Raw genomic sequence first — 24,869 nt, 5'->3', positions numbered from 1 at the left:
GCACAAGAGGCGTGATCAATGAGCATTATTCACGCAATTGGATAGTCCTTCAATCAGAGCAACGATCCAGGTGACGTACTTTGCAGAGCGACGCGAAAACTCCAGACAGGTTCAGTTTGTATTGGTTTGTAGCATTGATCAGCGGTTTGCAGAAGCAGCAATGGTATTAAGCGATTTTTGCAGGTTGTTCAAAAAAAAAAACATGAAAGTGAGTGGTATTTACACCCACTCGAGCGATTTGTTTGCTAAACTAAAGAAGTCATTCAGCATCGTCGAGAGGTTAAATGGAATTGGATTGATGGTCGTGCTTGCTGTCACTTCTTTATCGTCATCGTGTTATACCCGCCAATAGCGAGCAAGGGGGATAAACCAGTCTGTGATTGGTTATCGCAAAAGTGTAACAGAAACAGTAGAAATGAATGTACGGGTTTCCAGACTGAGTTGCCGGGTGAAATCAAATCGCCGGCAGATCAGGCTGGGTTTACCCAGTCTACTTTGAAGCTGCACTGAAACTGTAATTTTGACTTTCAACCGTCTGGAGGCCAATGAAGTACACTATATGGAGAAAAATCCTGGAATGTTTTCATCAAAAACCTTCATTTCTTTTTGACTGAAGAAAGAAAGACATGAACATCTTTGATGACATGGGGGTGAGTAAATTATCAGGAAATTTTAATTTGAAAGTGAACTAATCCTTTAGACCTTGGTATAATCTGACTCTTCTCTCTCCTTCCTTCCTCACATTTCTTCACTCACTAAGTCTGCCTTCTTTCACCTCCGTAATATCACTCATTTACATCCCTTCTTAAATATCAATAATGCTGAGACACTGGTCTCTTTTCTATGGTTTACCAAACACAACAATAAATAAACTCCAATATAGTCAGAACTCTGCAGCTATATAAAATAAACTTTTATATTATATTATATTATATTATATTATATTATATTATATTATATTATATTATATTATATTATATTATATATTAAACACTGATATTTCATTTGTATGTGAAAATCTAGTCGTCAGTTTTTCCAGAAAGCTCTATTTCGTGGAAACGCCATTTTCTTGCTACAGAAACCTGTATGTCGAGTTTGTATCAAGCTGAATGCAGGCTCAAATGCATGTCTCCAAACCTAGTATGCTCCCTACCTAGGCAGCCTTTCCGGCCCAATAGGCGCGTTCATATCAGCTGACCAAACATGCCTCCTAAGTAGACAACACAGTAGATACTGAGACGCAGCCCACACTGGAGTAAGGTGAGTCACTCCGCAGCCGAAACACACATCGATACTAAGGTTATATAGTCAAATCCACACTAAAATGAACTTTAGAGTTACCTTAAAATATTAACGGATGTATTCACCTTACTTTGAGCGGTTTAGAGTTATTTTTGTCGTTTGGAGATTGGGTTTAAAGGTGTTGTTTTGTAGGGAAGCGCTCACCTGTAGAGATAGTATCGTTTGAGTTAGTCACTCCCATTGTAAGTTAAGGCCAATCTCTCCGGAAATATCTTCTCATCTAACAGGTAGACGACACACAACTTCACTCTCCGTGGAAGATTAAATGTTCCTCGTTTTAATCATTTAATTTCGTTTTAGAAATCTACACGTCTGAGTTTGTTCATGTGGAAGTTTTTTTAGGACGGTTGAATGTTAATTTGTTGCCGCGTGCACTTGTTATGGGCGTTGTTGTTTTCCGCACTTTGACTTCAGCTGAGAATAACAAGTGTGTTTTCCCTTCTCGATACACAATTACTCGCCTTATTTTGGCAGCAGAAGTGGAAGTGTGAGAAGAAAGGTGTGTTGATTGATTCTGCCGGTGGTCTCTCAGACATGGACCCTATGGATGGAGGAATGCGTTACACTCCCGGTTCTTCGGTAAGATTCATTCGGCCTTTGCCGTACTAATAACCTGTTATTTTTCAACCTGCCAAGCACCTTTATACATGCAACGAAGAACTGGAATATCATTTATGTCCTAAAAGCTGTGCTTTGGTCATTTTTTACTTGCATGAATGCATTTTGTGTCAACCTGTTTAGTAGAAGGCATAAGATCAACAGCGGCAAAAGGGGGAAGATTGAAACTAGAAATGTGGTTAGAAACTAAAGATGTGGTTAATAACATGCCCATTTTAAACAGCAGTGCTACTTCCCATATTCATCAAGGTTTCCCACACTCATGGACAACCTGTAAATATCAGGGAATCATAAAAGTGTGGTTTCCAGGTCTGGAAATGTATTGGAAAATGAATAAGGTCTTAAAACATTACAAAAAGTATTGATAATATCATCCTAGGTTTTAATCAAAAAGGCCTTATGACAGAATGAATGACACATTGCATAACCTGATGTTTGAGTGCATTCACTGCAAAAAATGCTGTTTTTGTCTTGTTTCTAGTCAAAATATCTCAAAGTTCTTAAATCAAGAAGCATTGTCTTGACAAGGAAAATTTTTTGACTTATTTAAGTGAGTTTTTCCTTAAAACAAGCAAAATAATCTGCCAGTGGGGTAAGTAAAATAATCTTATATCAAACCAAAAATAAACTATATAATCTTGTTTTCAGTTTTAAGGTTATTTTACTTACCCCACTGGCAGATTATTTTGCTTGTTTTAAGGAAAAACTCACTTAATTTTGACTTATTTTCCCTAAAAACAAGAAAATAATTTTTATTTGTCAAGAAAATGCTTCTTGATCTAAGAATTGTTAGATATTTGGACTAGAAACAAGACAAAAATTCTAAGTAAGAACAGCATTTTTTGCAGTCTTGAGTTCTTTAGTGGTTAAAACTTACAAGCGTGACACCACTGGAGGTTTCACACTATGTATTTGTTCAAAATGTGCCAGACCTCATTTCCTTTCTTGTCACTTTTTTGCATGTGTAAAGGATTTAATTTCTATTGATCATCAATAGTACTGTGAGTTTAAGCCATTCTGCTGAATGCTTCAGTGTCGTCTCCGAGGAAAGGGTGTCAATGGACATTAACAAGACCCTAGATGAAGTGCTTCCAGTCCACAATAGCCATTTTTATGTCTCTGTTTTAAAACTAATCCTCAAGACGAGTCACTGCTGCTGAATAGTTTGGTTATATGTGGTGGTGACCAATATGGGTTTTTCAACAGACAATGTGGATACCAATATCTATAGGGTACACTGTGAAAAAAAAAAAAAAATAATAATAATAATAACGATTTTTGAAAACAAAACAGATTATTGCAGTACGTTTTAAAAGAAAATACTATTTCAGTCTTTCTACTTAACGTTTCAATTTTAATTCAATGTGCTACTTGCCGTTTCTTCGTAATTATTTGTGAAATGTAAACAGTCCAACACCAAATATTTTTTTTCAGTGTGTTGGGTGACTGTTAGCTGAAATAATACCAGTTAGTGTATTATGCTACTTAAAAATAGCAAATGAGACAAAGACTTCATTGTGAAAATAAAATTAATATGAATTTTACACAATGTTTATTAATTTGTGTTTTTAGAATCCGTGAATCAGCGTAGTTTTGTTTAAATTTTACTTTTATTATTGTATTATTATTTTTTTGAATTATATATATATATATATATATATATTTTGGTTTAATTTATTATTAATTACTATTGGTAAATAATTTATAGTTGTAGTTTTTATATTTTTCTAGTTAATAATTTTAGTGCTTCGACTTTAACCTGTTTCAGTTTATTGCCAAGGCCACATTTCTAGTGTTTCTGTGTTCTTCTTAGTTTATAAACTAATATTTATATTTTATTTTATTTCAGCTTTCTTACAATTAACAGAAATGTTTTTAATAGTTTTAGTTAATGATGATAACCCTGTTCTAAATGACCAAATATTGGTCTGTCACTTGTTGTGAAGCACTAGGAAGTAAAAGTAGTGACACAGCTAAACTGCACTACTCAGCAGTATGACAGAAGCTCAGATGTTTTCAAAATAATCAAATGTGATCTCTCTCTTTCTGTCGTATGTAGAGTTGGAAAGAAGTTGGTCAATTCAAAAGGTTTATATAAATGAACCAGCTCAAATTGATTTTCTGAGTCCCTTCACATAAATTTGGGTGGTTTCACACTTTATTAGTTGTATTTATTGTAAAAAATATCAGTCATAAAGATACAACTCCTTGAAGTGAGTGTTTCGGTGCGCTGAGGATTTGGATCTGTTTTGAGTTGAATGATCAGGATCAGAGAATGCTATTGTATATTGGTGTGACGTGTGTCTACGCCTGAATGCATTCCACAGATCTGTCACGACATGCTTACGGCAGTTAGCATTACTGTGAACAAACACCCCCACGAATGAAACTTAGAGAAAATGACTCAGGTTCAAGGATATCTCACTCATTTACTAGTGATCAGCTGCTTTTCATGCATCACGCATGTCGTCCAAGAATGTTGACCGCTCAACCCAGGTGGAGTTTGTTCACGTACAGCTGGACAGTAAAAATTATTAATTTCAACCTTCATGCTGACCCTCTGTCTGAAATGCTACTTTTAAGGTGTGGCTCCTTTAAACGCTCACTTTTATGATTGGCTAACATCATTGCATATGAAACCGTATCAACACCCACTCGCTATTATACGCAAGTGTTTTGAAAACATTATCCATATAAAACTTATTTACAGACAAAGCATTTTGAAATAATTTCCTCGTTTCAAAAACAGAATGCTCAGAACAAACATATCCTCTGACACAATCCAGGGCGGCATTAAAATAAACCATCCACTTGTTACTGATGCTGGGATCCTTCTGAAGTCTGTACAGAGACGTAAATGAGCTGTTTAAACTCGACACGTCAAAGTGAACGCTCTTTTACTTTTTCCGTTCGTCCTGTTGTCAACACTCAAGTGTGTGGAGTGTGTCAGAAACTGAACACGCATCTGTATACTGTATCCAGTGTAGATGGCGTCACTGATTATAATGGGTTCTATTTGCTTTTGACGCAATGCTCACATCCAGAGTAGGCAAATGTCAGCCGCAGTGACTGAATGCCAGTGGGTGGAGCCTATGGTGCAATGATGCATAACTATTCGTCGATGTCCTGCTCTGGAGGCTGTCATATGCAATTTTTTTTTGCTTGTGTCATATTTACTACAGGATTACAGATCCCACAGTATCAAAACAAGCCGTTTTGGAGTTTGAGTAAATAAATGCTTTGTACCATTAAAACATCCTGCGAGTTTCAGAGCTTAAAGGTGCCCTAGAATTAAATATTGAATCAACCTTGGCATAGTTGAATAACAAGAGTTTAGTACATGGAAAAGACATACACAGAGTTTCAAACTCCGTATATAAATCTCATTTGTTTAAAAGACCTCAGAAGAACAGGCGAATCTCAACATAACACCGACTGTTACTGTTAGTCGAGGTGTACGCCCCCAATATTTGCATATGCCAGCCTATGATCGAGGCATTACACAAGGGCAGCCAGTATTAACGTCTGGATCTGTGCACAGCTGAATCATCAGACTAGGTAAGCAAGCAAGAACAATAGCAAAAAATGGCAGATGGAGCAATAATAACTGACATGATCCATGATATCATGATATTTTTAGTGATATTAGTAAATTGTCTTTCTAAATGTTTCGTTAGCATGTTGCTAATGTACTGTTAAATGTGGTTAAAGTTACCATCGTTTATTACTGTATTCACGGAGACAAGAGCCGTCGCTATTTTCATTATTAAACACTTGCAGTCTGTATAATTCATCAACACAACTTCATTCTTTATAAATCTCTCCAACAGTGTGTAATATTAGCTTTAGCCACGGAGCATAGCCTCAAACTCTTTCAGAATCAAATGTAAACATCTAAATAAATACTATACTCACATGACCTGAAGCATGTATGCAGCATGCATGACGAACATCTTGTAAAGATCCATTTGAGGGTTATATTAGCTGTGTGAACTGTGTTTATGCTGTTCAAGGCAAGCGCGAGCTCCGGGGGAGGGGGAGCACGAGAATTAAAGGGGCCGCAAGGCCCGCAACCTATATCTCGGAGCATAGTTAATGATGCCCTAAAATAGGCAGTTAAAAAAATGATTTAAAAAAAAATCTATGGGGTATTTTGAGCTGAAACTTCACAGACACATTCAGGGGACACCTTAGACTTATATTACATCTTTTAAAAAGAAGTTCTAGGGCACCTTTAAAACAAACTCCTCATTATAAAGAAAGACCACTTATTTAAGATCAAGGAAAATTTGATTTCTTATGACCCCTTTAATGTTTGACAGTTTGTTGATGTTAAAAAAAATTATTAAAGTTTAACAATTGTCAGGTTATCAAATGTTTTTTCAGCTTGTAGCAAAGGGAAAAACGCACACTCATACCTACACCCACACAGAGTAGAATTTTTTTAGATGTCCTTGAAAATCTCCTTGGGAATTAGCAGTTTATGTTTGGTTGATTTGTACTTTATACACTTGTATCCTAATTGCAAAAACAGAAGTCTCTTTCATAAGAGTTTCAACTTTTTGTGATGGCACATTTTTTGATACATATTAGATTAGATAGAATGTAGGTCATGAACAATGTCATGTGACGGCACTCTGAGATAACTGAGATGGTTTGTAGTTGTAAAAGACACAATTATAGATCAGTGTATTCCATAGTGAGCAAATTACACTACAGTTCAAGGTTTGGGCTCAGTAAGATTTTTTTTTTAAAGACCCCCTGTGGTGAAAATCAAGTTTTTAATGTTGTTGTCGTTGTATATGTGGTGTTTTTAAAGGATTAATTTGCTTTCAAATGAAAATTACCCCAAGCTTTACTCACCCTCAAGCCTTCCTAGGTGTATTTGACTTTCTTCATTCTGATGAACACAATCAAGAGACATCTTAATAAATATCCAGATGAGCTATGTAATGGCAGTTAACAGGACCAATGAGTGTGAGCTGAAGAAAGTGCATCCATCCATCATAAACGTACTCCACACAGCTCTGGGTTTGTGTTTTAAAAAAAAAAAGCCATATTTAACAAGTTATGAGGTGTAAAATCTAGCTTCCGCCAAACTGCCTTCTGCATTGAAATTATAAACCCAAAAAGTTGGGACATTTTGTAAAACGTAATTAAAAACCACAATCTGTGATTTTAATTCTCTTGAACCTTTTTTTTTAACTGATAAAATTGGTTTGTGTAACATTAGCAGCACATTATTAGCTGTTTGATAACATAGTCAAGCAAAAGACTAATCCTATTAATTACCGTCATTACCGTGATGTTGTATAGAGCGATACATAAAATGCATTATCAGTGTTTCTGCTTCAAACATACACTGTATGGCTGAATTAAACCAGTATTTCCACTTGCCATTGTGTAGCGTTTACTAAAGTTGACCTACAGTAGTGCGAGCTGGTGCGAGTGAGTGGAGGTGAGGCTAATTTGCATATTCATGGATCTGCATATACTAAATGATGCAAGGGTGTAGAGTCACATTCAAGCTATTTTAGGCATGAAGAAATTTTCACAGGGAAAAAAATGTTTAAATATGTCATTTTGATAATCAAAGATTAGTTTTAAGGGATAAAATGATTGACTGCAGGGGACTTTAATTTACAATATTCCTGTTTTTACTGTATTTTTGTTTAAATAAATGCAGCCTTGGTGAGCATGACTTTTAAAACATTTAAAACTTACTGTCCCCAAATAAATTAGTAATGTTTACTGAAATGCACTACTAAAAAACTTGTTGAAAGACAATAATGTGCATTAAATACAAACAGAATGATTGTGTTCTGCAAATAGAGTGAGTTTTAATGATGATTGGTTGATTTTATTTTGCAGGGAAAGAGGTGGTATAAACCTTGATCTGTTTCCTTTTATAATCGCTCTAACCACATGGAATAGCATGTCCTATCATGCCTTCTACTTCCGTCATCAGTCTGATTGTGAAACCTGTGTGATTGGTCTCGGTTTAAAGTCAACACTGTTTGCATTCTTAATATTCATTCCTCATCTTATTGTGCATGATTCGACTGTAGGTCCTGCACAATCAACTGAAACCTCGGCATTGACATCCATTTCCATTCTAGTAATGTCTTTTCATGATTCAATCAGTTTATCCTGATGAATAAAATCAGGCCCCACCTTTTTCTTGTTGAATATTCTGTGAGATGTTGGAGTGGAATGTGGTGAACTGAAATGAAATTTTAAATTTAAAGTAATAACAGTAATATTGTGAAATATTATTAAAGTTTTCTATTTGAATATATTTGTATATAAAATGTAATTTATTCCTGTGATCAAAGCTGAATTTTCAGCGTCGTTACTCCAAGCTTCATTGTCACATGACCCTTCAGAAATCATTCTAATATGCTGATTTGCTGCTCAAAGAAATATCCTTATTATTATTACCATCAATGTTGAAAGCAGCTGTGCTGCTTAATACTTTTGTGAAAACCGTGATATATGTTTTCAGGATTTTTAATGAATAGAAAGTGCAAAAGAACAGCATTTATTTGAAATGGAAATCTTTTGTAACATTTTAAATAACTTATTGTCACTTTTGGTGCATTTTTGCTGAGTAAAAGTATTAATTTCTTTCAAAACTATATGTTCATATATTTTGTTCAATTTAGATTTTTACATAATTTCTGGTTTAAAGACATATTGAACATACTATCAAACAGCAGCTAATATTATAATATGTATATAATGGCTTGTATTAAAATCAATACTGAAATCACATGTATTGCTTAAATTACGAAAATAAACATTACAAAATTTAGTGACTATGGTAAATGTAAAAGCAGTCCAAATTTTCACCAACCAAACCACTACCAGGCCACTGGTTTTGTCTTTTATGGACACTTATTTTGATTTGCACACAGTTTGTGCTTTTTTTTTTTTTTTTTTTTTTTGTACCATTGATCATTTACTCATTAATTAGTTTATTTTATTAATTTATTTTGCCTCCCTCTCCTCCTCTGAAAAAAACAAAACAAAAAAACAACAAGCCCGTTTTGACTTTAAAGTGTCTCAGAGCAGTATTGGCACTAGGGAAGTGTTTTGATGCTGCTCTTATATAATCTGAATCTGTGCTTATTCTGTCAAAAACAGCTCTGCAATTTACTGTACTTTCTGTTCTCAATCACAATCTTATTTCCGTTGAGGATATGAGCTACAATTGTCTTTTTTTTTTTTATTATTCCTTCAAACTGACTTATGTGCTTGATTTCAGAAACACTGCAATTTACAGAGAAGAGTAAGAAGTCTTTTGCCTCTTTTTCTGTTAGGACAAGGACTGGGACCAAGCTGTCACATTCTTGCCAGCATCAGATAATAAAAAGCTGGAGAAGAAAAGCGGCCCTGGGAAAGTTGGGGTCATTGTTGGTCTGGTGATCTTGGCAGCTGTTTTGGCTTTGATCATAGGGCTTCTGGTCTGGCATTTCCATTGTAAGTCAGTACCGCAGTCACAGATGGCATAACACAGTTACCGGTGTCAGTCTTGACAGTGTTGATCACATGTTTGTCTGTTCATGTTTCCCTGGTGTCTGCAGTCCGGAGGGATCTGAAGTTACAGAAGATTTACACTGGCTCACTTAGGATAACAAATCAAGGTTTTGTGGATGCGTACGAAAACAGAGACAGTCCAGAGTTTAAAAGCTTGGCAAAACAAGTCATGATTCAGGTGAGAATTAAATTAAAGCTGCTTTTTCACATAGTGATGACAGAGAAAATTGTTTTTGATTTTGATTTTTATTTCCATATTTAGCTGAATTCAATGTACTCAGCATATCCACTACTATCGGAATATTATGTTGGTTCCAGAATTGAAGCCTTCAGGTATGTCTACATGTCATTGTCCACATTTTTAAAACATTTTTGTCTTGTACCTCCTCTTAAAGTGACACTATTAGGCTTTTTCGAATGTTACCTTTCATGCAGTGTGTAATGGAGCTGTTTGTGAATGTAAAAGGTCTGCTTTTTAAAAAAAACTAAGTGCATGACAAATAAAGCTGTCTCCTAAAGGAAAGCATTGCTGAGACATCAGCAATTCCTGTCTTACTTCCTGTTACATACCTACATAACAGTGTAACACATTTGCATAATGCCAGCCTATTGTGTTCACTGGCTGCTTGCGAACAATGTCTACTTGTCAAGAAGACGATGGCTACATGTTTTATTTTCAGTGCTTCAAATCTACTTTGCATGGACTCACATGAGGACTCACACTGGAACTGATACAGAAATACTAACGTATCATTGGCTTTGATTACATGCACCAGCTTTCGTCAATCCAAATGAATTGAATCCGATTGCAGATCTGTTTACATGTACTCCTAAACACTGTCTGATTCAAATATCCGTTTATCTGTGTTTTTTATACATTCAGATTAAAACTTTTGCGCATGCGCTCTGCGTGTGACGTCATTTCAGTCACGCTTGCGGAGACAACCATGGACGTGACGCCTACAGAGCTCATTGTTACTTTTGCCCTGTTGGCATTCATACATCTTTACAACTAAAGACATGAATGTGAACTTGCGCACTGCGTAATGCGTGTCAACATTTCACTGCGCATGTGCCTCAGAGACTTCTGAATATGATTGAGAAGTGGTGGATTCAAGCATTTACATGGTCATTTTTTGCCATTGGATCGGATTAAAAAAGGATTAAACCACCCCTTCCAATCCGATCGAAATTTCATTTGGATAGAGCGCAGTCGGATCAATTAAGGTGTTTACATGAACGTTTTTCAATTATAAATTTATTTTTTTTGGGTGCATGTAAACGTAGCCGTAGCCTCCGGAGCTGAAATTCAGATATGGTAATGATTGTTTTATGTCTGACACATGCTGTAAATGGTTGACCAATCACAACAAATTGGGCCATCTGACAAATTAGAGCAGAAGAGGCTCGTGTAAAGAGAGACTCTTTGTGTATTATGAGAAAATTATTGTAAAAAATGAAAGTGTTTTTTGACATTAGATACATGTAAACCTATTGTAGGAGACCTCCAAAACATAATTAGGAACCTTTAAAACAGAATAATTGGGGCACTTAATTTTCATTTGCTTGCATGTCAAGGCTTATTCACATAACCTAAGAGCAGAATGAATAGGCAAATTGTTTAGCGACATTAACGAAACAATTCGGCATCAAGTACAGCCAATTTTCATCAGGCTCTACAAAAGTGAAAAATTGCTTTCATGGAAATTAAGATTCAAATCGAGTGTGAATTTGTCCATCGAAGTGTTTCTGCTGTGAAATTAAAAACACAAATTCATGCTCAATGTGAATAGGCCTTTTCTTTATGGTTATAGTTACTGTTGGATGGTCAGACTCTTGAGAGTTTCCTGTTTCTCCGTCTCTCTGCAGTGAGGGCAGTGTTATAGCTTACTATGAGTCAGATTTTGCTGTTCCAGTGGGAAAGGAAGCAGCGGTGGATCAGGCTATGAGCAAATTGAATGACATGTATGGCTCCAGTAAAGTTCGCAAAATTTTGGACAACCCAGGTGCCCTTGTCTTCGATCACGTTGTGTCTTCAGGTAATATCAATTCATTGTACATCTATTGCATAGTTTGGATAGATAGATGAATCTCACTAAAACATGTCTAGGTCATATTTTTCTGCAAAATCAAAATTATAATTTGTATAATTCAATTCACGTTTATTTGTATAGCACTTTTCACAATGGCGATGTCACTTTGTAAAGAAACTACACGCCTATAGACTGAACATGTTAATGTTTTCACAAATTATTTTTCTGTAGTTTACACAGAGATGATAACAATATCGTTTTCAAAATCTTGCACTTTGAAACCTGTTTTCAAAAGATTGCATTTTCAGGCCCCCAAAACACAGTTGTTGTGCAAATGAATGACCAAAAGTTATTCTGTTTTAGTTGAAAACAGTGTCATGTAAACGGCCCCTTAGTGTATTTCTTTGCCATTATTTTGATGACTTGAGTTTTGTAATTGTTCATTCTCAATGGTCTGCTTACAAATAGAAATAACTGTAATTGATTCACAGTAAATTAGTGTAATACATTTTTATTTAAATTAAAGTCACTGCTGTGGTGTATAAATATACTTTAAATAATATATAATTATCTTTTTCTTTTTTCTTTTTTTTGCGATTGTGGGGTGAAATGTGACCTGGTTCTTGACATGTTTTGTGAGATTCACCCAGATACTGAGCTCTAAACTGCATACTATCATACAAAACCTGAATGTCCATGATAGTGAAGCACAGATGCTTGTCTTCAACTTGACAGATTCATTATAACTGTGTCAATCTTTCGTTAACAGCTCTGGACACACGTTTGTTCTCAAAAGCTAGGAGTAAGTTAGTCCGTTACTCATATCTCTCATATACTGTCTGTTCCAAAACCTAGTGAACTGCCTCCATAGCAAGCAATTTAAGGTATCACAGGTTTGCTCCTGACATGAAGGCTAATCCATAAGGTTTTTTGTCATGATTTGAGCTTTTAGAAACAAAATTTATGAGATGGTTGTTATTAGATTTTATTGATGATTTCAAATGTGAGATTTAATCATAAAATTGGTGAACAGCTTTGGAGAATTTGATGTTTCCCCATTCAAAGAGAAAGGAGCCATAGTCCTATCAGAGAGGTGTTTCAAAGGTGGCCGCCAAGTGAAATGACTTGCCTTAAAGGGACTTTGGTTCCAGTTCAGTTTGTGTAGTAATCCATTTATTTTCCCCAAATTCTATTTAATATTTTTGTTTTCCGTTTTATTTTTCTGAATTCTATTTTAGTGATTCTTTGTTTTATGATTTAATACAAAATTTATCATCAAAACCGGTAATCAAATGACTACATAAAACATTAACAATTTAATTAATCTTTTAAAATATATTGAAATGAAATTGCAAACAAACTGCAGCATGAAAAATTGTGCGTTTCCTTAAATCATAATGTTTTAATAAGCTGTAGGGGTGGGCAATCTTCCCAAAATGTCATTTCACGATCTTATATCACGATCCAAATTTTGAGGTGTACTATCAAGAATATAAAACATAATTTAAAACATAATATTGCATTAAACAATCAGTTGTCAAAATGGTCATTAAACCCTGAGTAAACTTTAAAACACTGCATAGTCTCCACTGTATTAATTAAATGTACATTGATTCTTATTAAAACTACTAAAGTTATTCAGTCAAGAGCGAAGAGTGAGTGAATTTGTCTTTTGTTTTACATATTTGCATTGGGCTTTAAGACCGAATGCATGGATCTGATTTCTTTCCCAACTGTTTATTCACTTAAGACAAAACTGTCTTTATGACTGCCTTAATACTCACAAAGACGGACATTTTGACATATTTTTGTGTATATTTGACCATTTAGGGCCACACCTGAAACCCCAAGTATACATTGCTCGTCCATGGGGTCGGGGACAATTTGTGTTCCAAAGATAAAAGTCTTACGGGTGTGGAATGACATGAGGGAGCAAAACTAATGACAAATTTTTGGGTGAACTAACCCTTTGATTTTAGGCTTAAAAGCTTTAAAGGAAAGGAACGACATGCAGCACAATGATCATTTTATCTTGATTATCATGTTTTCATAATTGTTGGAAGCCAAAATCAAAAATTTGATTCAACACACATCCCTACTGCTGTTGAATTGTTTTTCAAATGAGTCAGCATGCATGAAAGACACATGATAGAGACATAATTTGGCCAGTCAGCACAGCCATCTAGTAGGCAGTCATTGCTGTATTTTAACATTATTACAATGACATAAAAGATCATGATTCACTTGAAAAGTAGATTGTGGACACCTTCAGTGTATCTGACCACAGTTTTATCAAATTAAATTATGAAATGCTCATGAGGTGAACTGTCAGAGCATGAAGTTCATGTTGCATGTCCTAATATAGCGTGACAGCAGACGTGAGAAAACAGTTTTCTGCATTGCGGAAGTTATAAGGCCCCGAGCTCAGTAGGTTTTGGAACAGGACTTAATTCCTTAAGCACATTCATACTCATTATTGTACCGTGTATCCAATAATAAATGTGTATGAATAACCTTTTGTTTTCCATATGTCTAGCAAATTTGAGATTCTCCCAGCACACCAAAGCTTCTGAAGTTGAGATCATTAGATCCCCGGGTTTCCCTGACAAACCATATGATCCAAATTCCTTTGTGCAGTGGCAGCTTCGGGGAGACCCAGGCTATGTGCTAAAGCTGGCTTTTGACACCTTCAACCTGGAACAAAACTGTTCAAATGACTTTGTGAGAGTCTACGACTCATTGGTCGCCATGGACAAATTCCTTATGGCAGAGTAAGTGAATTGTGTTTGAGGCTGTAGCACCATCTGGTGGCTGTTTAAGCAACTGAAAAATCAGGGTATGAAATTTCAACATAATTGAGTTTCTCTCTCTCTCCCAAACAGGAAGTGTGGCTACTATTCTCCCACTGATTCTCTAACCTTCATTTCGTCTCGGAATGTTATGCTGGTCACCTTGGTAACCAACGATGCAGGGAATTATCCTGGTTTCAGAGCCCGTATCACTCAGATCAGGCTAGATAGCCGGGGTAAAGAGAAATCCTGGCTGGCTGAACAAAAATATACTTGACTGTTAATAGTACAGGATCCGTTACTGTTATATTTCTTTTCATCTCTCTCGCTGGTTCTTCCCTTTTAACAGAACTCGAATGCGGTGGTAGAATGACTGGATCCAGTGGAAGTTTCCAATCACCAAACTTTCCGAATTATTACTCCCCCAACACAACATGTCAGTGGGAAATCGAAGTGAGGCCTAAACATTAATGTTGAATTTGTTAATGTCCTGATGAACCACTTTTATAGCAGTGTTTCCTCCGTATCTATTGTTTTAAAGGTTCCTGTTGGTAAATTCGTCAAGCTGAAGTTCCCCATGTTTCTGGTTTCATCGGGGAGTTCGAATTTTTGCCCAGGAGATTATGTGGAGATTGTTGGTAAGAGGTCAGTAATTTTGAGCTTCCGTTAAACTTTTCACAGAATTGTCTATTGTCTGATCTGATTGACTGGGTGACATTCCTCCAAGAGTGCTGATAGGACATTTCACTTTTGGATCTTAGTCTGTATTTTCGTCTTTTTTCTAGTGTAAAAAAAAAAACAAAAAATCTAAACAACCTTAAAACATGATTTATTTATTTATTTTGAGAAGAAAAGGTTACGCAAGAAATGTTTTGTTTTCAGATTAAATGCATCTTGTATAAAGCACATTACTGGAAAACAAGCCAAAAATATTCAGTCCGAAAATTATAAAAGACCAGCGCTTGTGAGCAGTTTGGAGTCTGTGTCATTTTAGAGGACATATTAAAAATTTTAAAGGTTGAAAAATATTATTTTTTTACTAGTTTTTTAAGATAATTGATATTTTAAAAATAATATTTATATTATATATTTAAAATAATTTAAAAATAAATATCACTAATGCTGATTAATATCAGTATAGTTGCATGTATTGTGCGTTCCTTTTTTTGCTTTATCCAAATGTGATCTGCAGTACATTTATTATAGGAAAAATCCCATTGAGCTGTTCTAAATTTAAAGGATTAGTTCACTTTCAAATGAAAATTACCCCAAGCTTTACTTACCCTCGAACCGTCCTTGGTGTATATGTCTTTCTTTTTTCTGATGAACATAATCAGAGTAATATTAATAAATATCCTGACGCATCCGAGCTTTATAATGGCAGTGAGTGGGATCTAGTATGAGCTGAGGAAAGTGCATCCATCCATCATAAACGTCTCCGGCTCCAGGGGGTTTTAAGCCTTCTGAAGTAATGCGTCCATATTTCACAAGTTATGAAGTAAAATAAATAGCTTCCGCCAGACCACCTTCCATATTCTACTTACAAGTAAAACTCTCACAGTTTAAAAAGTCCTATGCCTTTCCTATTCAACTTATGGAAAAGGGGTAACTGACGCAACGCCAGTTCCTTTTTTTTCTAAGTTGAATATGGAAGGCGGTCTGGCGGAAGCTAGATATTTTACTTCATAACTTGTTAAATATGGATATTTTACTTGCATAAACACATTGCTTCGCTTCAGAAGGCCTTTATTAACCCCCCGGAGCCGTGTGGAGTACGTTTATGATGGATGGATGTGGATGGAGACACTTTCTTCAGCTCATACTCGTTGATCCAGCTCACTGCCATTATAAAGCTCTGATGCATTTGGATATTTATTAATATTTTTCAGATTGTGTTCATCAGAAAGAAGAAAGTCATATACACCTAGGATGGCTTGAGGTGAGTAAAGATTGGGGTAATTTTCATTTGAAAATAAACTAATCCTTTAAATGTTTTGCTCAAGGACACAATGGTTAAAGCTCATGGATCAACTCTTGTGGGGTTTGAACCTACAACCTATCAGTTGATACATATGAAACAGCTTCACAAACCTCAGAGAGTCAAGAGTCATTATATCATACATTGAAACACTGAACCTCTAGCGAATTAAATGTTATTTTATTTAGTTTGTAGTCTGTTTAGAATCATGGGAGAATTGTGATCTCCTTTTTAAACAATGAAAATGTGATTCTGTTTATCCACAAACTCACATGCTTATTGTTTCTTTGCAGCAAAATGTGTGGGCAGCAGCCAGCTAATACAGTGGTCACCGTCAACAGTAACAAGATGACTGTTGTGTTCTACTCAAATTCATCACATGTCGATCGAGGTTTCACCGCCATTTATCAAGCCTTTGAGCCTACTGACCGTAAGTAATGACAAAAATGGTTAACTAGTAAAAATAAAAAAATCATTTAATTAGTAGTCTGGCCTGAGGTGGAAAAAAATTACTGATGCTGGTGATGGTGCTGTTACAGCTTTGTTAAAGTGGTGTCAATGTGAACATTAGAAAGTGAATTCAGTTTCTGAATCTCTCAGCCTGTCCGGATATGTTCCAGTGTGACAATAAACGCTGCGTAAAACCATCCATGCGCTGTGACGGCTGGAATGATTGTGGTGACAGCAGCGATGAGAAGAACTGCCGTAAGAGTTCAATGAATATTGTCTTCATTCAAACACACAATTGCACACTTGATGAACTTATTGATTGAATGTGGATGTTTCTGATTTCAGAGTGTGACGCCACCATGATCAAGTGCAAAAACGGGTTCTGTAAGCCCCTGTTCTGGCAGTGTGATGGCGTAAATGACTGTGGAGATAATACAGATGAGATGAATTGTGGTAAGACACTTTGTCCTCCTATCTTTTCTTTTCTGAAATTTGAAGAATACTGCTTCCAAGATGCACCTGAATTCATCGTTTTTGAAACATCCTATATACAAAAATGCCTTCATCTGGTCAGACTTAGAAGACAGCTTAGATGTGTCCTTCATTCCGTATGATTTCTAACAATAAGGTTTTTGTTTGTCTTTGTTTTTAGATATTTCTAGCTATATCTACCAAGAATTTTAGGCATCTACCAAGGCATTTTAGTTTACTTGGTTATTTATGAAGCTCATTTGAATTTGTTCTAGATCCGGTGGACAGTCAAGAATATATAAAACGTTTCAAATTAGAAATTAGTTAAAAGTTTGAAATGGCATACATTAAATTATGATCTATTTATATAGTGTATTGATATTAGTTAACCCTGTAAAGACTGCCATATGAAATAATAGTCAATAAAAGGCTTTTATGGCCCATATAGTATATCAGAGAATATAAGGCTCACACATAAATGTTATTCAGATGCCCAAACTGAGCCAAAATATGCAATTTGTTGCAGATGTTTTTTAAATGGCCAAAACGTAAGATGAAATTTGATAACTTGTGTAACTGTGTAACAGACTACTTGCATAAATAGTAAATGTCAATTGTCAATCTATACCTCCCAATGTATCTGATATATGCATATTAACATGATTTTTTTCTATAAATAAAAGAAATATGTACAGATAAACAAACCTAAGTTGTTTCACTGCAAAAAATATACTTGTTTCCTGTCCAAATATCTAAAAAATTCTTAAGAAGCATTTTCTAGACAAGTAAAATTGTGTTGTTTTCAGAAAAAAAAAGTCAAAATTAAGTGAGTTTTTCCTCAAATAATTTCAGTTTGAAATAAGATTATTTTGCTTATTCCTTTGGCAGATTACTTGTTTTAAGGAAAAACATAATTTTTTCTGAGAACAAGACAATAATTTTACTAGTCTAGAAAATGCTTCTTGATTTAAGATTTTTTTTAGAGCTTTTGTCTTGTTTGTAGTCCAAATATCTAAGTAAGAAAAGTATTTTTTGCAGTGATCAGTCCAGTAAGAATTCATCTTGAACTATTGATAACAATATGAAAGTTATTCTTACATTTACTCTCTGAAAATCAGTAAAGATGATGAAGACTCAGCAAAAAGAAACGTGTAGCCTGACCTGAAGGTGGACGTTTTTATAATTATCCTGAAAGGCCTTGTACTTCCAGACGACAAAAGGCATATAGTAATTTGTGTACAGCAGTTTTTTTCAGCAAAGCTGTGATTGTTGATCATTTAGAGAATTTAATGTATTAAATATGATACAGTAAGATTTATATGGTTACTATACATTCATTGGGTAAGGTAAGAAAACCCCTGTTTTAGATCATTAGACATTGTTATTGAGACTTGGAAATGAGTCCAAAACCCATTTCCACATGTGGTACCTGAGGATTAAATGCTTCTCAGTTGACGGACCAGGCAACTGGGCGACTGTCTTCTATCTCTCTCCCATAGAGAAACACATCTACACCTGCTTTGACATAGTTGTCCTCTTTTTTGGCAGGATGTAAGGCTGGAGAATTTAAGTGCAGTGACGTTCAATGTGTCTCAGAGAAGCTCAAGTGTGACGGGAATCGTGACTGTAAAGACGGCTCAGATGAAGAGGGATGTTCAAGAGGTGACTATATTTTTGATAAAGAATGATGCAAGCTTGATCAGACAATCTAAAAATCTAGTTTATTTTCGCACTATATTGGAGCACTTTCCTTCTCTTCTGTCATTCTTATCGCTTGTCTTCCTTTCTTACAGAAATGTCCTGTACAGTCTCAACGTATGCGTGCAGCAACAAGAAATGCATCACCAAACAGAACCCTCAGTGTGATGGGCAAGATGACTGTGGCGACAACTCCGACGAGTCCAGCTGCGGTGCGTGTCATTCACAACCTCATGCCTATACTTCAGTTCTCAGATCTATATCCCGCTTGTTTTTCTTTCTCTCCCTCATTATTCTCTAGACTGTGGCAAGAAAGCTTTCAAGTCGTCTCGTATTGTGGGCGGGCAGGAAGCGATTATGGGCGAGTTCCCATGGCAGGTCAGCCTCCACGTTAAAAGCATGGGTCATGTTTGCGGTGCATCGATCATCAGTGAACGCTGGCTTGTGACAGCTGCCCACTGCGTACAGGACGAAAAAATCAAGTGATTACCTCTCCGTTTCTCTTTTCTATATTTTCACTTGAAAAACTACATTATTTACTAAACAAAATAACAAAATATAATCCCGTTGGTATGTATTTCAATACATTTTTTCTTGTTTGAGAAGCCGTTTCACTCAGATATACATCACAATGGGGTGATTGTGAATAACAACTTGAATAACATTTTGTCTTTTTGCTTTTTTTTTTTTTTTTAACAAAGTGAAATAATGTAGCTTTTAATATAATCAATATAATGTTTTAATTTATCAGTTAAATTGGTTTAGGATTTAAGAGTGGACCTTCATATCTGTATATCTGATGAATCCTCAGGTTTTCTCAGCCAGACACATGGGAAGCATACTTGGGTCTTCACACACAAAAAGACAAACTGACAGCAACAAAGAGATTCCTAAAACAAATCATTCCTAACCCGTACTACAACGCCTACACCTATGACAACGACATCGCTCTGATGGAGCTGGACTCACCAGTGACCTTCAGTGACACCATTCGACCCATTTGCTTGCCCTCTGCCACGGACGTCTTCACCGCCGGCGACGTCGTCACTATCACTGGCTGGGGTGCCACTAGAGAAGGGGGTCAGTAAATGCTTACACCTCTCACAAAGCCCCTCATATTTTTACCCCAAGATCAAAAATTCTTATCTTTTTAAATCCTTTGATTTGTAATTGTCATGTGTTTATTTCAGGCGCTGGAGCGACTGTGCTGCAGAAAGCGCAGGTTCGCATCATCAATCAAGCGGTGTGTAATCAACTAATGACGGATCAGATCACTTCTCGCATGATATGTGCCGGCGTTCTGACAGGAGGAGTGGATGCTTGCCAGGTGAGTTTCATGTGCCTCTTAACTTTATTGATCACTGGAACCGAAGCACACAATAGGACTGTAGTGCTTTATCACAGGGATCTCCAAACTTTTTTAACAAACATTTAATAAACATAAAATTGTCAAAATATATCTCCATATCAAATACATCAACAAACTAAAACAAATAATTACAAATCACCAAAACGCTAAGTGTGGAACCAATGCTTTCAGAAATCGCTCCCTATGTACATTTGGATAGTAGCTCTTTATCATACCTGCAAACTAGTCGCTTTTCGGCGAAATTCGCTGTTTTGAATCAAAATATCATTTATGTGAATCATGCTGTCGTGATCTATTTTGGCGCTCTGTGGTGTGACTGACACATCGCTGTAGCGCTTCAGTCCAAAGAGAGGAAACAAAACATGAACTGATCATCTCTTCCGCTTTACAACACGAAATAAACATGAATGAATACCGAAGGTATGTTGAAAGATGCAGTACAACTTACTGAAATCCGTATCATGTCATATATAACGTTAATCGATCAATCATTGTTTCAACCGCAGAAAAGTGGCAATAAAATAGCTTGTAAAAATGTCACATTTACCGTAACATTTACCTCAGAGAAGCCGTTCAATGCCCAAAATCTTGTTAGTCAGCTACAAAAATGAACTTAGAGAGGAGCATTTTAATATATCCACTGTCACTATAGGCCATTGCATATTCATGTACTTAACATGTGCTTAATACTGAATGTTTAAAACCGTTTTATGACAGCCACTATTTAAATGTTTAGGCCGATATTAAAAACGAGTAGAAACATAATTATGTAATTAAAAAATTATTATAACGTTACAATAATAACTTCTTTGTGTAATTTATATGTAAATAGCTTACAAATCAATTAATTTTAACCCTTATATTACAATGATGTAGCCTACCAGCTGTTTACAGCATTAGTTGATAGGCACCAAATTAATCATTACTGAATTGAAGGTAATCAAATGGCAAGCTTCTGAATCAAAATCAAATCCAATCCAGCCCTAGTGTAAATCTTTGTGTAAAAAATTTTTTTTTTTTTTTTTTTTTTTTTTTTAATTGAAGCATGTTGTTTTTTCCATTTATTTTCTTGCGGGAGTGCACCGGAATGCTTAGTTTATATGTTAAAATGACAATTTTCTCATGGGGAGGATGCCCTCAGACCCCCCTACTAATATTTACATTGTAAACATGTCACCTTTTCACCACTTTGGAGTTTGCAGGTATGCTTTAGGGGAATCACACAATAAATTAATACAGTGGCATAGCTATATAGCCTGGACAATTTTGTCCCCGGTGGTTGAGGACCTCTGCTTTAGCATATAAGTACATAAAATTTGCCCAGCAAAGCATGTATATTTTTATTTATCTGTTTAATTAATTGGTTTAGGGATCCATGAATATCGGTAGCATATTTTCTATCAATATAAGTTATAGATAGATAGATAGATAGATAGATAGATAGATAGATAGATAGATAGATAGATAGATAGATAGATAGATAGATAGATAGATAGATAGATAGATAGATAGATAGATAGATAGATAGATGTCTGTCTCTCTCTCTCCGTATTGGTTGACATTTCTCCTATTTTGCACTTTGCCATTATCTAACACTCACTTAAAGTTAATTTTTAAAAACTCTAACAATTTATCTACATGGTAAAATGTATAGATGTGGCCAAAAATATTGGCAGTGTTTCGCAAAGTTTGCTGCTTCTGTATCCAGTATATCTGAAACCTATTTTAAAGGACTAACTGGTTTTAACTTCTGTAGAACTATTTTGTTGATTATTATGAAAAGATTTTTATTGAAGTGTGGCCTGATTTAGTTTTAGTTGTTTAGGGGTTTATATATATATATATATATATATATATATATATATATATATATATATATATATATATATATATATATATATATATATATATATATATATATATATATATATATATATATATATATATATATATATATATATATATATATATATATATATATATATATAATAATGATGATAATGATGATAAATTTGAAAATTATTTTAAAAATGTTATGATTTATTGTTTATTAGAGGTGTAACAATACATCGATATAGGTCGATACATTGATTAAATGTCTAACGATACGATGTATTGATGCAACATGTAAAAAAAATCAATACCATTTATACATTTTAAGAAACACCTTTATCACAATCTCCACATTTTCACTCAATGTCAGTTTACGCATTATGGCCAATGCGTACATTCTCATTTAAACTACCTTTTAGAGCTTGAGAAAGACGCTCGGGACCGTTGATGGAGCTGTTAATGTCCTGATAGGACCAGTGCTGAATCTTCACTAAAGTTTATCAGTTGCTCGTGTTCAAAGAGACAGCGAACAAATAGACCACTGAATTGCGTCTTCTTTTTACTTATTTTTGTGCTTCAATAGATAAAGGTTTAGGGCTGCACAACACTGCAGTAGAGAGTGCTATGAATTGTTCTTCACTTGCTCAAAAGGCTCAATAAACTTGCATAGATCCAATACACTACGCATCAATATCTTTTCATTAAAAAAAGATATTGGTGCCTCATTAAAAAGCTGCTCTTTACTTTTAAATAATGTCTTTTAATTTTACAGTATCTATTTATGTATAAATATATTTAATTTTTTTTCAGTAAATTTTTTGACAAGTCGTAAATGCTTTCTTAACTGTTGTCATGGCATAATAAGCGTGACCAGATTACTGATCTCCTGCGTGACTTGAATTTTTATTTATAGATGAGTGTGCAGGATATTAAATTTTCAAATAAATGTTTGTTATATAATTTGGTTGCATTTGTGAGTTAATAAAAATGTAACTGGTTGTGTAAGATAGGCCCATAATATCATAATATCAACAATACCCCTGAATCGAATCGTGTCGTAATCATATCACAGAATTTTTTCGGCAAATATCGTATCGCCAGCTATGAGAATCGATATTATCATATTGTGATAACCGTCTGATTTATACTCCTATTTTTATATATATATATATATATATATATATAATTTATTTTTTTCCTCTCTAAAAAACATTTTATTTAGACAAAATAATATAGAATCTTTTTTTATCAGCCATTTATTGGTTGTTGGCCATAAAATATCGTCTTTTTAGTATGAGTCAGAATGTTCATATTGAGCATCCATAAGTGCCATTTTATTTGTTTCTCTTTATTTTATTTCTTCTCTCTTCATCCATTTAAATGACAATTCTTGCATTTGTTGTTCTTTTCCTTTGTTCAGGGTGACTCTGGCGGTCCTCTGGCCTATCAATTGAATGACCGTATGTATCTGGCGGGAGTAGTGAGCTGGGGTGACGGCTGTGCCCGCAGAAACAAGCCAGGCATCTACACAAACGTCCCAAAATTCAGGGGCTGGATCAAGGAGAAGACTGGAGTATAACTTGCTTGGAGATTGATGAACTGTGAGAAATTTTATGAACTGTTTTGGATTCTCAGGCCACAAATATTTTAATAACATATATGGGATAACGCAAGCATTGTTATGTGGTGCCTGGACCACAATGAACGGAGAGATGGACATGTTGACCTGTTTTTGCCTTTGTCTAAATTGTTTTATATATTCGTATATTTTATGAGGACAGCGGTATGAGGGTTTTATTCTGTCTTAAGATATGTAAATAAATGTCTTATTTTCTCCTTTTAAAGGTTTTGTGGTTTTTAGCAACTACATTCTTGAAGTAAAGCTTTTTTTGTTTGGTTGTGAATGATTTCGCTTTGTTTGGTTCTGTACCTTCAGTTTTTGTTTCGGGGAGTGTGTATTTCTGTAGTCACACTCACATACTTAAATGTGAACATCTTCATGCTTATATGACTTTTATGCTAAATGTATGTAATGTGACTAAATTTTGAGTTACACATGAAAACACTTGAAGTCTGAAGTGCTTTAAATTTGATTCAGGGATTACATTTAATTACATTGTTGCAACATTTTATAAATAAAATGTGTATTCTGGTTAATGCAGTGTGAAATATATGTAATGAGTTCACTAAAAGAGCACAACAGTCAAATTCCACAAGTACAAATTCCATTCATTTTCTGCACATGGATATGTTTTTTAAAGATATTTTTAAATGAAGAAAATCTATGTTGTCCATAGATCATATACAGTGTGTATTATTTAAAAAAAAATGTTTAAAAGGTTAGTTCACCCAAAAATTTAAATTGTCATCTTTTACTCACACTCATGTGGTTCCAAACCCGTAATGAAGCTATTTTTGATGAATTCTGAGAGATTTCTGTCCCTCCATTGACAGTCTACGCAACTACCACTTTGATGCTTCACAAAGTTCATAAAGAGATCATAAAACTAATCCATATGAATTGAACAGTTTAGTTAAAATTTCCTAACAGACTTGATCACTTTATGATGAACCGATTGGATTTAAGCTTTTATTCACATATAAACATTTATCAGCAAACATAAACCGAAGCTCAACCGAACCTGCATGACACGTGAGATCAAACCTCATTGGTCCTCGGACATCAAGCAAACATGCTTGAGCTTCCGTTTACCATATGATTTGTGTGTTAATGAATGTTTATATGTGAATTAAAGCCTAAATTCAATCATCATATAAAGTGATTGAGT

General features: G+C 34.9%; 1 protein-coding gene across 3 annotated transcripts; it reads left to right on the top strand.

Moving 5' to 3' along the window:
• Positions 1-1,225: 1,225 nt before the first annotated feature.
• st14a (ST14 transmembrane serine protease matriptase a) lies at positions 1,226-24,252 on the top strand. 3 transcript variants are annotated; one of them, XM_067389709.1, is made up of 20 exons: positions 1,226-1,260; positions 1,780-1,881; positions 9,243-9,402; positions 9,507-9,637; positions 9,722-9,792; positions 11,329-11,498; positions 12,262-12,294; positions 14,029-14,263; positions 14,375-14,517; positions 14,631-14,734; positions 14,823-14,926; positions 16,553-16,689; positions 16,860-16,964; positions 17,055-17,162; positions 18,729-18,842; positions 18,974-19,090; positions 19,180-19,360; positions 19,690-19,958; positions 20,069-20,205; positions 23,501-24,252. In XM_067389709.1, the coding sequence occupies exons 2-20, from the start codon at positions 1,837-1,839 to the stop codon at positions 23,657-23,659; spliced, it is 2,523 nt and encodes an 840-aa protein (XP_067245810.1). In that variant the 5' UTR covers positions 1,226-1,260; positions 1,780-1,836; the 3' UTR covers positions 23,660-24,252. The 3 variants fall into 3 exon arrangements, with proteins under 3 accessions (XP_067245810.1, XP_067245811.1, XP_067245812.1); XM_067389710.1 differs by lacking the exon at positions 1,226-1,260 and adding an exon at positions 1,270-1,529; XM_067389711.1 differs by lacking the exon at positions 1,226-1,260 and adding an exon at positions 1,270-1,529 and having other exon boundaries at positions 1,777-1,881.
• Positions 24,253-24,869: the final 617 nt, after the last annotated feature.

This window comes from Chanodichthys erythropterus, chromosome 7, assembly GCF_024489055.1.
Source record: "Chanodichthys erythropterus isolate Z2021 chromosome 7, ASM2448905v1, whole genome shotgun sequence".
Taxonomy (NCBI): domain Eukaryota; kingdom Metazoa; phylum Chordata; class Actinopteri; order Cypriniformes; family Xenocyprididae; genus Chanodichthys; species Chanodichthys erythropterus.
This window is presented reverse-complemented; position numbering and strand designations above follow the sequence as displayed.